This window comes from Cottoperca gobio, chromosome 18 (genome assembly GCF_900634415.1).
Source record: "Cottoperca gobio chromosome 18, fCotGob3.1, whole genome shotgun sequence".
In the NCBI taxonomy this organism is placed as follows: Eukaryota; Metazoa; Chordata; class Actinopteri; order Perciformes; family Bovichtidae; genus Cottoperca; species Cottoperca gobio.
In genome coordinates this window covers 7972071-7986743 of record NC_041372.1, presented here as the reverse complement: position 1 = coordinate 7986743, position 14673 = coordinate 7972071, and the positions used below count along the sequence as shown (strand labels likewise).

The following is a 14673-nucleotide window of genomic DNA, read 5'->3' as shown; positions in this document are numbered from 1 at the left end:
TCCAGAATGTCTTAATACTCCCAATAATTCTATCCAATATAATCAGCATCATATGGATCTCAGTGTCCCTCATAGATTCTTACGCTACGCAACATATCTTTGCTAACCACACTGATCTGTAACTATAACCTAACTGATACCTAAATGAAGTCATACTACGGTTTATACCTAATCTAATGATGTAGAATACCAGCCTCCCAAGTTTGGACTATGCTGGAATTGCATTAATACTTACTGTATTTTCTTTTCTGTGGTGTTACTGATTTTGACACTACTGCAGTGTGCATGCTGTTACCATGACGATGTGAACATTTTTACACTTCTACCATCTGTTTGTCGCTTTTCAATCTGTAGCACTCGGGGTTGGAGAAGTTTCAACTACAAACAATATCCCTGTGTGCATTCTGAAAAGGAAAAGGCTATAAATCGTCTTGCAGTTATATTTATAACTCATTCCATTCTATTTTGGGCCCATTGCACCACGTACATGACTAGCTATTCTTTTCATTTTCATTTTCTGTCCATGTTGTTTTCTGTAGGTATCGTCAGGAGTTCAGAGTGTGTTTTTTTGGTTTTGTTTATTTCCACTTTTGCATGCACACACTGAACTTTGCATACAAGAGCTAAAGCTAACCCTGCAGTCTGTAGGAGGAAGAGAGAGAGAGAGAGGAGGAAGTAGAAAGAATTATGGGTGAAAGATGGAAGGGGAGGGGAGTTGGTGTAGGAGGAAGGAGACAGACTGAGGAGAGGGCAAGTGAATAAGGGCCGACTTAATTTGCCAAGTACAATACATAAGTAAAGGAGGGTTACTCCCTCCTCTGTTGTAGACTGGAAATGGATCTCTCATGAAGAGTTTAACACCACCATCTTTACTTGCTTGACGGGCTGTGATAAGTAAAAACATCTTTAGCCTGTTTTTCACTAGACTAAGACTCCTTCTCTACATTCCGAGTACGGAGAAAATAACGGTGTCTGCAATAATACAATAATCATAACATGCATAATAGCTGGAAGATTCTAAGCCTAAAGCATTAAAGGAACATCCCAGCATTTTGGATAATGAGCATGTTTGCCATTGAAACCACAAAGACTGCGAGGTGGGGGAACCCGCCAGCGTAGCTCCACCTAAACTGAAAGAGTTGCCTTTCGACAAACTCAAAACAATCTTATTTACATGTTTTGTCTTGTTATCTAGCTAGTTCACCTGAGCTCGTGTTAGTCACAGTAGCATGTGCACACTGCACCCAGAAGTGGTCTGACAAGAAATGGCATAGAAGGAAAAAAAACTACTTCTCCCAAAACCACAATTTTAATCTGTGCATTTATTGTGACACTCAAAACATTACATTTGCGTATTTCACAAGTCATACACCATGTAAATGAAACTGCTTGTTTACCAGAGCTGGCCTGCTTCCAGTCTTTGCTGTAAGCTAGGCTAGGTCAGGTCGTGAACCAGCATAGATCTAAAGGTGTTGAATAGTTTGTGCCTCAAAGGCTCAAAGATGTCCAGCCATGAAGAAGAATTAGCAGAGTGTACTTTTTTGTAATTCGTAGAAAATTCCTAAAAGAGCTAGAAAGTTTTTTTTAATCACAGCTGCAGAATGTGTTCCCAATGTTAAGAATGAACCTCTGTGTTTTAATAAGGTTGATATTGATTGTCACGATCTGAGTCTGGGTGAGTCAACAAGTGTATGCCATCCAAGAATGTAAGAATTACATAGTAATAATATACCGAGTGACAGCTACTCTGATTTAAATGTTAACCGTTACATCTCCACCATTACAGAACATGGAGGTCCTCTCCATTGCCACACTCAGACCTAGTCATATAGCAGTCTCACCCACATACACGCGTACTAACAGAGCTGTGGTGTTCAGCGTCTGTCTACAGCTCTGCTCCTGAACTCGCTGTAACAAACACTGTAACAGGAATCCACACCGCCACATCCTGTCTTACAGCAGACACAGAGTTGTGTTGTCATTAGCGACATTGTGAAATAAACCCAAACCGCGTCGGGGTTATTTGTAAGGTGTGGCTGGTAAATAATATATTTTCTTATTTCAAGCAAAGTCGGCATGTTTTTATTTTTATAGCTTAATGATTATTTTGTTTGTAGGGGAACAATCATGATTTTTAAATAACTTGTTAAATCTTAGATTAAACACTGAATACACAAGTCTCTAGATATACAAACCAAAATAAGCTCCATCGCTCTAGCTAAGTGACCTGCCTCAGACTTCTCATTGGTCCACTGGGTTTCCACACAATTTATTTTGAATCATAGCAGAGGAATAAAGTTGTCAGACATACTCCACATCTTAAGCCAGCAAACATTTCTTGTTTTTCTTGCAATTTTTTAAATTCATTCAATCAATCCATTAAAGATGGCTGCACTAGTCAATATTTACAATTGATCAAATGACTGTATAATGTTATGGTGATCAAACCCACGGATAATTATTATGGACTTTGTAGGTCCTTTCAGCTGATTATTTTTGGTTTCACAGCCCACAATTTTATTTTCTGGTTCACTCTTACTGCTCTCCTCTGCCTGCTTTCCAGCAGTAGTAGTTGTTTTCATTAAAAAGCTCTAATAAACCCACTTTACACGACCTGCAGAACAATAGACAGAGCTGCAACTAGCTGGTGAACAAAGTGCAGCGTTTAGCAGGTGACGAGTGAGATATTTGATTTTATTGTAACGCTAACCACCATAAGCTCATACCAGATCAAGTAATAGCTGTATTGTGTATTGAATTGAGCAGCAATGTTTTATTGTTTAGAAATGTAACCTTTAATTTCCACCCAAATATATTTTACATAGTTGACTGGCTATTTATTGCTGGTGGCAAATTGTACTGGTTGGAGATACTTTTGACACGCAAAATACAATTCTAATGTGATAATGTTGCATGTTATTAACAGAAAGCGTTGGACAGGCTTTGTAAAAGGCAGAATTTCAGGCCCACCCGTAGTGCTCTCCCTGTGACTCAGATATTCTGGGTTTGCAGAGACGGGTCTTCCGGCAGCCCCTTCAGCCTCGTAGATTAACACCAGTGAAGAGCTTTTCTTTTTGTTGAGTCACTCCTATCGGGGGTTTTGTTGTCTCTGCATCCTCATGATCGGCCTCTTTGTTTTTTTCATCCTCTTTCAGGCTGCTCCTCAGCTCCTTTGTCCATGCCCTCCTGCTGGTATTATCTGCCTGTTACTCATTCACCCCACCCCTCCCTCTGTACCATTTTTCTTTTTTTTTTACGAACCTCACCTCCCTTCTTCAGAACGTGATATGAGTAGAGTCTCATTTTGTGAACACACAAACACACAGGGAGGCCCAGGGTCCCTCTTTTCTTCCATTTCAGTGTCACGCTGAGTGTGAGTGTGCGTTTCCTGGCTGAGTGACACAGTGGAATACATTTTCAAGCTTGCTGCTTTAGATATTGGCATTGTTGATACTAAATCGACACCACACAGCTTGTGAGATGAGGTCATAAAATGTATGACCTCAGAAAAACACACTAATCAGAAAATGTTCAAATGTATATCAAGTAAATCATAGAAGAAAGTGAGTTCTAGAAAGTGTGAGCACACTCTACTTAATCAGCTTTAAGCCGCTAAATGTGGTTTCTGGTGTTCAGGACATATTGTCTTTTTCTCCCCTTTATTCCTCTTTGCATACCAGGGTTGAGGGAGAAAAGTGTTAATTTTATATAGTCTTTCTCCAATTCTGGTCACATCTTCATCAGCTGCTCACATGTAACATAAATCGTCCACTCTATTTTACTTTTTCTTTCTCTTTTTACTTTTGTCTTTCGTGGAAAAGTACAGATTCGTAATGCCTTCATCGTGCTCCTCAGAACTCCGTTCCAACCCTAAAGCAGGTTAGGCATTCAGAAACCTGATATCCTCTTATTTCTGAAGGTATTTCTTGGGTAAGTGTGACAAAACATCTAAAAACACAGGAGGCGGAGAAAATATCAGGAACATATCAAAGTATTTTACACTTCAGTTGCAACAGCCCTGCAGTAAATACTACATCATTTAATCTTAGACTTCTTTAGTTACTGTTTTAGATTGGGTTAAGACTTCATTATACTCTGGTTAGTTGTGTGGAGAATGAAAAAAAGAGATCTTGAAAGAGAAATTCAAACTGCCCATTGTCACACCTCTGCACCCCTGGCCAATCGCAGTGTGAGGTGGGCTTGCTTGTTACATTGTTGGTTTTCAGGAGAGTTAAAAAAAATAGTTGGACGCAGCTTCCACAATGGAAATATGTGGACATAGTGTGACACTGTCTGACAATCCAAACAAGCACATTTTTATATCCTCCTAGAGATGTTCTGAGCTGATCCTAAAGATCAGTGTCAGGGTTAAAACTGGCATATTTTTAATGGCAACAAAAAAAATCCTTTCTTTACTATACTCTTGTGTGTTTTGTCCACCTCATTCCGCTGTTGCAAAGCTGTTCTCCTTTACAATTTCACTGCATATTTGATGGATACTGCATATTAAATTACTCAGATAAAGTCCAAAAACTTAATCGGAACATCCTTAAAACGTTCTAATTCCTTAAGGCCGATGGAAGCAGGACCGAACACCGACACGTGAATTCAGATAGTACGTTTGTTTCTGAATGGCACAGACGGAGCTTGATTATTAGCGTGTCTCGACTAGCAGACGCAATGTGTCAGTGATGTAATTTGTAGCTCCTGCGTGACCTTGTTGTCCACATTATTCTGGTGAGCTGTTGAAACCACACCCAATCACAAACACCAGGGTTTTACAATAGCAACAAGAACTTGATTGTTTCTCGTCTCTGAAGGCCAGTGCAGACATTTAACTAGTCAGGTGGTATGACACGAGGTGAGGAAGTAGCTTCTTATGGTACTGACGGTTTACAAGAGCAGTCTTGTGACTTAAAAAGTAGTACGATTGCAAACGGATTCATGTGTTTATTGACATACCACAGCACTATGTGCAGGTGTATAAGTTCTATTGACTTATATTGAAGACTTTTAACATCTCCTTTTTAGAATGGAAAATAAGATTTTTCAATGATAACAAACAACAATTATTGGAACATGATGTCGAATTGGGAGAATAGTATACAAAGAAACTCACTTAATTTTGCAGCTGAGAGTAAAGACTGTGGCTGATTCTGTCAGTGTGTTGAACAGTGGCTCAGTGAGGCCCCCAGGTTATGCAATGCAACCTGTTATATTAATCTGTTGTTACCTGTATTTGTTTTTACAATTGAATTTGTACTGATGGGGGTTTACTCAAGTGTTAAGAGACTTTACTATAATCCTGCTTATCACTGTGTAGTTCAAGAGGTCAGTGGGTCAGCAGTGATGTAAGCGTCTAAAGTGGATCCTCCTCCGTCACATCTTCACCTGTAATTAGACTCAGTGCTGTGCTCTGAAAGGCCAATCCTCATTGTTCTGCTGATCCTTTGAAATCCAGCGACACTGTTTTAGGCTCTATGACCTGGTCTTATAGTTAATACTTCCCTTTGTTTCAAAGTTTGTAAATGTTAAAATGCAGTAACTGCCTTAATAAGAGGCAGTTATATCTGCAGTTAGACCCATTACATGGCATATCTTCCATTACTATTTACTAAACAATCCCAACTCCAACAACAAGGTCCATTTATTTATTTTATCTTGAGCTTACACCCTTATAACATTGACTTCATCAGCGGATGAAGTTTGCTCAGTTGTCATGTGAATAAATCTGTTTTATATACGAGCTCAGTAGCTAATTTATCTTCACGGCAACTGAGCACCCACTCATTCACTGATGAAGACAACGGGTGGCAAAAGGTCTGGAAAAAGCTAGTAAGTGGACCTTGGGTTGGGATTGTTTTGTCAAACCTTCAACCTGTATCCAACGTCAAGATGTACTTTGATGCTTAAGTTTATTTTGATAAAGCTATTGATCATTGGCACCCTTAAGCTCTGTTCCAAGTTGCATTGCAGGTCCAACAAATAAGCACATGAACAGACCGCAGGAGACTGCTGCTGTGCTGCTGTGTGGGTAGTTTGAAGCTCGTTGCACTTCTGGCAACACCACATCAGTGATTTCATAGCAGGTGTTTTCTATTAGCTGTCAGCTAAAAATGCAAAATGAAGTGATTCGACTAGCAAAATGTGAGTACACTTTGAGTCTTTTTCCACTGCGCAAGGTATTTTTGTTTGTTGTGCTTTGAATGTGGGTGAAAACTCCTTAGAGCCAAGATAGCTCCTAGTACTAGACTCCTGGTACTAGGGTGGGTTAAAAGCAGAGAACAAATTTCACTGTGTGCTCTGCATGTGTGACCATTAAAAAGAGGGTTTCATCCCTCAGATTCTATTCTATAGTATGGATATGGTCATATACCATTTTCTTTCACTTCGTTCATCCAGCCTGTACACCTTAGCTGGTTTCTGTTTGGGAGGGGATTTTGTTTTGCACTAACCAATCAGTAATGAGTGGTGAGCTCTTTCCACTAATGTCATTTTAATTTGACATGGAAGCTGTGGGAGGCAATTGCTCACATTTTTCAGGATGATTGAAGAAATATGTTGCTTTTACGGTTGTTATTTCTCAGTTTTTTGTGGAATGTGATTTCTTAACCCTACCTACAAAGTTCTCACTAGCCAACAAATCGTAACTCGAGGTCCACATTGGCAGGATTTTTACGTAACGATCAATCCCATCTGACTGTTTTCATCACTGACATTTGTTGAAAGCTCCAGATAAAGCTAGTAAGTGGACCTTGAGTTAAGTTCTTGATAATATTTTCATTGCTCATTTAACCAATTAGGCCAAATGCATACGACTCTTATTTTGGTCATTTAAATCTGCCACAAAAGTCCATTGGCAGTAGATTCAGCCTATAACAATTAGCCTATATATTTGCATTTCCCAGCCCATGGTTGAAGCTGGGAAATGGTAACAAATGGCCACAATCATCCCCTCTAGCTGTGTGGCTATCTAGCTTTCTGTTCGCATTGGGCAGGGAAGCCAAATCCCGGAGCATAGAAGACGAATCTAATCACAAATGGACACTCACTATTATGGCAGCTGTGAACTGTCTCAGCTGGGTCAAGACAACTTGGAAAGAAAATGCAAAGGCCAGTGTGAGTCAGCGCTTTAACCGGAAGGATCTTGAGTTCTCATGTCATCATGACATGTTGGCCCTCCTTTTCATAGAGCATGTCTGTTTAAAGTCAGAGTCCTACAGTCTGAACCATGGCAGGCCCATTCCACAGCACATGCTTTTACCATGATGCTCGTATTGAGTCAGTCTAGCTTCGTTACAACAGCTTCCAGGACATTTGGGTAGAAATGCCTCCTGGGGGGAAAAGAGAGCAGGGGAGGCTGCATTTTGTGTGTGTGTTCTTATATTTTTGTACTTATTAAGACCAAATATAGGCCATTTCTGTAGTAACACGTGGGCTTAAGGTTAGGATAAGAGCTAGAATACAGTTAGTGTACGGATTAAGGTTAGAGAATGAATGTATTCATTGCAAGGTGCTTACAATTATAGCATTATAAATGTGTGTGTGCATGCGTTGTGCAGTAAATACTTTTGCAGTAGAAAAAAGGTTCCATCCAAATCATCACTACCTTTTTTTAAACCAAACTGAAGATCCAAGAGATTCAGTTTTTTGCAACAACGAATCTGGAGGCTAGGCAACCTCTCCATCCCCCAGAGCGCACACACACACACACACACACACACACACACACACACACACACTACTATTTCCACCCCCATCTATTGTTCAGACAGCTCCCCTCCAGCTATGGGACAGTGAAGACGGAGAGAGATCAGGCTTTAGCACTACTGTACAGTATCATCTAGCTACTCTCTCTAACACACACACACACACACACACACACACACACACACACACACAGGGCTGTATTTATTAAGGCCATGGGAAATGGTCCTCTGATAATGAAACACTGTCTGGTTTCTTTGTTCATTCTTGGTATTCATCGTATGTATAATATAGAACATGGCTTACTTGGTGGTAAAGTATCCTTTCTGCTTTATTCAACACATAGTTGGACCTCATTTCCTTTTCCTTTAAAAATATATATATATATATATAAATGTTGTTCTTATTCTGTTAGCTAATTTCAGAGATGGGTTGGTTTTGACATCTGTTTTTTCTATATTTTGTTATATTGGTCAGAAATGAATCTGTAGCTTAATTAGGACTGAAATTTACAATTATTTCCATTATCGATCTGCTGATTAATTTTTTTATTTTTTTTATTTGTTTGTTAGATGATCTTTTCCTTCTAACATATTACAATCTAAAACCACATTAGACAAAGAAAATCGGCACATCCTCATAACTAAAAGGCTGGAACCAATCAATGTTAGGCATTTTTTCTAGAAACAAAAAGCTAAAACGATCAATCAATTATCAGAATAGCTACTGATTAATTTCCGGTCGATCAAATTGTTTCAGCTCTAAGGTTGATGAAGAAAACTCTTGATGTAAAGACGGATCATGACCAGAAAGAAAGAACATTTCAAATGTAATGGGAAGCTAAAACTCTAACTTCAAATGGTCATAATGGAAAAATCAGTAATACTCATTCAACTGTACATTAAATATCTAAACTATGAAGCTGACCAATCTATCATATCAGTGAATGATACTCAATGAACCGTGTCCTGGTTATTATAGATGGGAGAATAAAATGTATTCTCCCATCTATAATAACAAAAGTCATAGATGTTTTCTTTCTTTCTGAATTGTTTCAGTCTTCCAAAATAAAAGCCCCCATAGAAGCTCTAACAAAGAGAGGAACTGCCTCCTCCTCCAGCCCCGTTGCTTGCAACAGCAATCAATAAACAGCCATTGGGCTGTCTGCCATTGACAGACTTCTGTCTCATCCTGCTGCCAGTGAAAGCTTGGTGCTAATGGTGCTTTTTGGAATCATTGCAGCTCTATGGACAATCTATTGATGCTTTATTGTGTCTGCTGCACTTTCACAATTCTTTCATCTTGGCCTGATGTAGAGTTTATTTAAGTGATACAGAAAGGCGGATATGTTGATGACAGGGTCAATACTGAGCATACCCAGTACTACTGTCATTAGGAAAGGGGGAGGTTTGGGAAGAAAAGGGAGAGAGGAAAGACAATAAGCAGACAGAAAATGGAGAAGATGGTGGATGATGTTTATAATCAAGGTCTTGAAGCATTAAAATCCCTGTGAAAAGGCAGTTAGAACAACATATTTTATCTTTGGTAATGTGATGTTTTTCCGACTAAAACGGAATATGTGGGTCGGCTGTCTTCTTTCCGAGAGGAATTTTATGAAATCGTGCATGGATTTGATCAAAAGTGGCCGAAACTGAAACTTATCAATTGGATCACAACCACACCGTATTGGAAATGCAAGTTATTGTCAACTGATATCCAAACATGTGCCACTCTGCTAGCTACAGCAGCCTATCGTATAGAACAGGGGTGGGGAACCTCCAGCCTCCGGGCCGTATACGGGCGATTGACTGTTTTTCCCGGTCGGGGTCCATGAACACAACACAACTGGAACGTGTCATCACGTGGTCACGTCATGTCAAACAACTTCAATATTAAACGAGACGGTCATTGACATCTCTCATCTCTGTCCCTAGTTTGTGCGGTGATGAAAAATGATCTTGAGCGTCAATACAGCACGAAACATGCCAAACTGCACGAGCTGAAAGGTTTGTGTAAAGTTAACGCTCTTCGGCGGAGTTTGGCCCAACAAGCAGCTCTCTGCAGAGCGGAACATACAAACATGGAAAGATAGAGAGGTAGACCACCACACCAACAACAGACTATTCCACCACAGCTGTGCAATTATCACTGCCATTTACAATACTCACTTTATTTTCTATCAACCACTTGGTACTTATATTATTTTTATTCTATCTAATTATTGTGTACTGCCTTTTTACTTCATATGTTCTTTTGCTGTGACAAGATACATTTCCCCGTTGTGGGACTAATAAAGGATTGTTGATAGAACCGAAAGATTCATGGATAAAAAAGTATCTTTTTTGCACAGCATAAAAGAATACAATTAATCTTAAATTTATTTGCAGAGGTTATGAGTTCAATAATTAGTATGGCCCTCGAAGGATGTTGTAAACAATAAAATGGCTTCTTTTGTACTTTGACTCTGACACTGCAGACTTTGCAAAATTGACCATTCTCTGATAAGTTTCAAAGCAAAGAAGTATTTAGGGCTGCAACTAACAATTATTTTCTTTAGCGAATTTCTCTGTTCTCTGTTTCTCTGTTGCTTTCTTGATCAGAAAACTGACATCACAGTTTACCAGAGCCAGCACACGCTCACATTATCACACATTTATTCTTCAACAAAAACAATGAATCTATTTGCAAAATAGTTACCGGTTCATTTTCTGTTCATTTGTTCCAGCTCTATTAGAAAGCATATTGCACTCATCAAACCATGATCATATCTCTACTAAATCATGAACCATTTTGTTATTGTTGTAAGTAAAATGAGAGTCTGCAAAGTAACTCTGCAAACAGAAAGCAGGAAGCAGCCAATAGCAGCTACTTTTTGGAAATGTTTGATCAGAAGTGGAGGAGTGTTCGCCTCGCCAAGATTCTGTCACAGCAGTGTGGGTTCCCTGCTCGGAGCTGTTTGTTCAACAGTGCTGAAGCTGTTATATGGCACAAGTATAAAACCAAAAAGTATGAATTTGATTGATGTCATCGGGGGTCGAGATCTCTGTTTGTGGTTAGTGAATTCAGAATGATCACAGAAAGCTTGCATTACATGCCGGAGGTAAGAGCACTGTAACAGAAGATCCTATCAAGTGGTGTCATGGGAATTCTAGAATTCTGCTGAACTTATACATGGGACTAATAGTCAGGATATTTCAGCCTCTGCTGCTTCTATTTTGATCAATCAGTCTCTTGTGAATACTCCAACTTTATGGAAATACAGTACTGACTCACTTAATTCTTCACCCAAGTCTTTTCTTAGTTTGGAAACATTTGTTTTTGATTACGTCAACTTCCATTCTTTGTCCTTTGCTTGGTCTTGAGAGAAACATATTTTGGTGAAAGCTCTCATTCTTATTTTTTTATGGCATATTGCCAATTTGACAGTTGACAGTGAGGGGAGAGAGCGGTCAAAGATATGGAACAAAAGGTTCTACATTACTGTACATAGGGTGTTTTAAACCGCTGGATCACCAGGATGCCCCAAAGCTCTCCTCTCAAACCACATGCACCTCAGTTTGCTAAAACTGATTCATAGATATCAGTTTTTGACAAAAATAAAAATGCACTCTAGTTTCCACTAGTAAATGTCTTCCTTTACTGTGAAGGACCTGTCTAATGTTTTTGTTAATTTCTTTGTGTTGTCAGATCTGTCTAAGAACCGCCTGTGTGAGCTGCCGGAGGAGCTTTGTCAGTTCATCTCTCTGGAGACGCTGAGTCTTTACCACAATGGCATGCGTTCACTGTCGCCCAGCCTGGGCAACCTCCAGGCCCTCACCTACCTCAACCTCAGGTAACTCGACACCACACTCGCAGTCAAGGTCTATTCCCCTTATTCTATTGTAGTTTGTATTTCCTTCTAACTAGTTTTACAGGTCTTTAAAAAGATCAAAATTAGACATGTCTTCTTCTGAAAGGGTCGCGACACACCGAAACTAGCATTGTCAAACACTGATGGCTCCATTGCCTCCGGTGTCCTCACCTCCTCTGAGTCCTGTTTTCAAAGCTCTGGTCATCAATTCTATTAGTGCTTAAATTCAAAATCTGTATGTTTTATTGGGGAGTGGGAAAATGCAACAGACTGCACCAAGTTATGGGTAATTTACACGAAAAGAACCAATAATAGCCTATAAAGTTATGAAATGTATTATTATTTGGGAATGACTAATGTATATAACTTTATTTGGAGAAGACGAAAATGAGTGCACCCAGAAATGTTGTAATAATCTTGCAATGCACAGGAAAACAGTTTGCACAAAACTCTGTTAAGTATGGTAGGTCAAAGTTTAACCAGGAAGTTGTTCTGCAAAACTTCGTTGAATAAGTCCCAAATTGTGGTGCATTGTAATTATCCTTTAAACGTTGCACTTTACCTCTCCACATAGACGGCAGTCAACACTTTGCATTCATATCGCACTTTGCAGTTTGCAGGTGCATCTAAAGTGCAGCTGCATTTGAACTTCATTGTTTGTTTATGCTAGAGATGAAGAGTGGCCGGACAAATCCTGTCCAAACCTTCGTACAACAGAACCATACTGACACGCCTCTTTCCTTGACACTATATTCTTACTGTTGCTAGGAGACGGAGGCTGGTAATACAGGTTGCAAAAAAGTGTAGGCTCAAAGAAAAATATTCTGTACAATAAAAAACGAGAGATTGAATGTACCTGCACATTCTTAGGCTAACTAGTTAGCTCTGTGCTAACTTTAAGAAAATATATTAAACATTTAACTTTTGTGTGTGCTTGTCTCCACAGTCGTAATCTTCTGTCCAGTTTACCCCAGTCGGTGTTTCAGCTTCCCCTCCTGCGAGTGCTCATAGTGAGCAACAACAAGCTGTGTTCACTGCCTGCCTCCATATACTCCCTCAAACACCTCCGACAGCTGGTATGCTATACACACTCACACACACATTACTGTCTCATCGACACCGTTTTTATCTCTTATCTGCCGATTTCTACCTCAGTTTTCAATCAGTGGTCGTGGTTCACTGTATTCTTTCTGTGTCTTTTGTCTCTCAGGATGTAAGCTGTAATGAGCTGCAGTGTTTGCCAGCAGAGCTCGGCCAGCTGGAGTCTCTGAGGGACTTGAACCTGAGGAGGAACCAGCTCACCACTTTGCCTGAAGGTATAGACACACTTGATCATACAGTGACCTCAAACCTCCTCTATTTATCGCTTTCCCAAAAATAAATCCAGTGTGATCACCTCAGCTCATATTGCGCCCATGCAGCATGTCTCAATGCTTTTTCATGAACCCAACAAACTCCAGAAACCTCAGCAATGTCTTTGTCCAGACCCCAGGAAGTGATTCTGCACAGTCTCAGTTCTCATCAATTGATATAACAATATAATATTATGAAGATGTCTTCTCCACTAATACTAAGCTTCGTTAAGTCTGAAAAGTATCCCAAATAAAACCCAAATCAAATGATATCTCTCTCATGGATTGGAATGTAGAATGTCTACAAGTTAGATGCTAATTGCATCATTGTTGTGAGCTATCGATCTTTTACATGTAGAGATATTGAACTGCTTCTGACTTAGTGAAAGCCTGATGGTTCTTACACAATTAGTGGCTCATTCTCTAGTTCATTACAAGGAAATGTAAATGAATACGCTTGTTAAAAACAAAAGTAAACAGACTACCAGCCTTTTCTAAATTGGCCCCAACTTGCCTAAGTTTGCATTTTGTTGTTTGATGAATTGTGTTGTTTGACGTAAGTCTTTACTAAGTGGAGATTTAGCTATAGTTAAATTAAAACAAGCTTGCTTATCTATGCACTGGTTAAAGTGGAGAGTATAAGGGATGACACTCGATTTGAAATAGTCTTTGAAAATGATGTAAACTTTTAGGCCTTAAATACAAAATAAAGGTGGGGTCAAAAAAACCAAAACATTAAGAGTGGTACAGTAAGTATAATGTACATTTTATCAGAAGTGATTCCATCAGTAAAACAATAAATCATGTCATGCTCACCACAGCTGCACTCACTTTCTCTCTCATCAATCACTCATTACTTCCCACTGCCTCCTCTTTTCTGGTTTGCTTCCGATTGCTGTTCGGCTTCCGGCAATAAAATACTTCCTGGAGGTTTTTCTCATCAAACAGCCGACCAGGATATGACAGACTTTTAATGTGAAACATCTACGCAGGAGTTGCTGGAAATGTGCTGCTAAAAACATTACAAACATCTGAAACACCGACAGAAGTTAGAGGGACAGTCGAAAAACAAGTACTGAAATTTGACTAGTGAAAGAGTTTACGTTTCAGTTTAAAAGTAACTTGTAGAGTTTCTCACCTAGAAGCACTATGGAGAAGTTTTATGTGTGGTCACAAGGAAACTCCAATGGGCACCTTTTTAAAGTGTAATTCCACCATCCTTGGTCGTGTGGCTTATGAACTATCTATCCATCACTGAAATAAGTTGGAAGGGTCAAGTGTCATCACTGATCTTTAATTAGGTATGTGTAAAATAAATTAAGATTTTGTTAAGTATCAACAAATGAAGGCCTAAATGACTGATAAATTCCCCTGTCTTTGCACCATTCAGAAATATCTGAGCTCCCTCTTGTCCGGCTCGATGTGTCCTGCAACCGCATTTCCCACGTGCCCTTGTGCTACCGCCACCTCCAGCATCTCCAGAGCATCTTGCTGGACAACAACCCACTCCAAATGCCGCCGGCGCAGATCTGCTCCAAGGGCAAATACCACATCTTCAAGTACCTCAACATGGAGGCCTGCAAGAGAAACCAGGAGGAGCTGGAGAGACACATGAGGCCCACTGGATTTAACAGCTGGTGAGGAAAACTGGAGGGAGGGAGAAAGTAACTAAAGGGAGAAGGCAGAGAAAAGGCATTTCAAGGAGTAGATAGTCAGAGTAGCAGAAAGGATTTAGAAACAAGCAAATGTCCAAAACCTGTGCGA

At 39.7% G+C, this 14673-nt stretch overlaps 1 protein-coding gene across 1 annotated transcript in view; it reads left to right on the top strand.

Annotated features, from left to right (window-relative positions):
• Positions 1 to 14673, top strand: part of lrch4 (leucine-rich repeats and calponin homology (CH) domain containing 4) — a 49466-nt gene that overhangs the window by 13500 nt on the left and 21293 nt on the right. Inside the window, 4 exon segments of the mRNA XM_029454537.1 lie at positions 11395 to 11539; positions 12504 to 12633; positions 12768 to 12873; positions 14300 to 14546. Of these exon segments, the coding sequence (XP_029310397.1) occupies positions 11395 to 11539; positions 12504 to 12633; positions 12768 to 12873; positions 14300 to 14546 (628 nt within the window).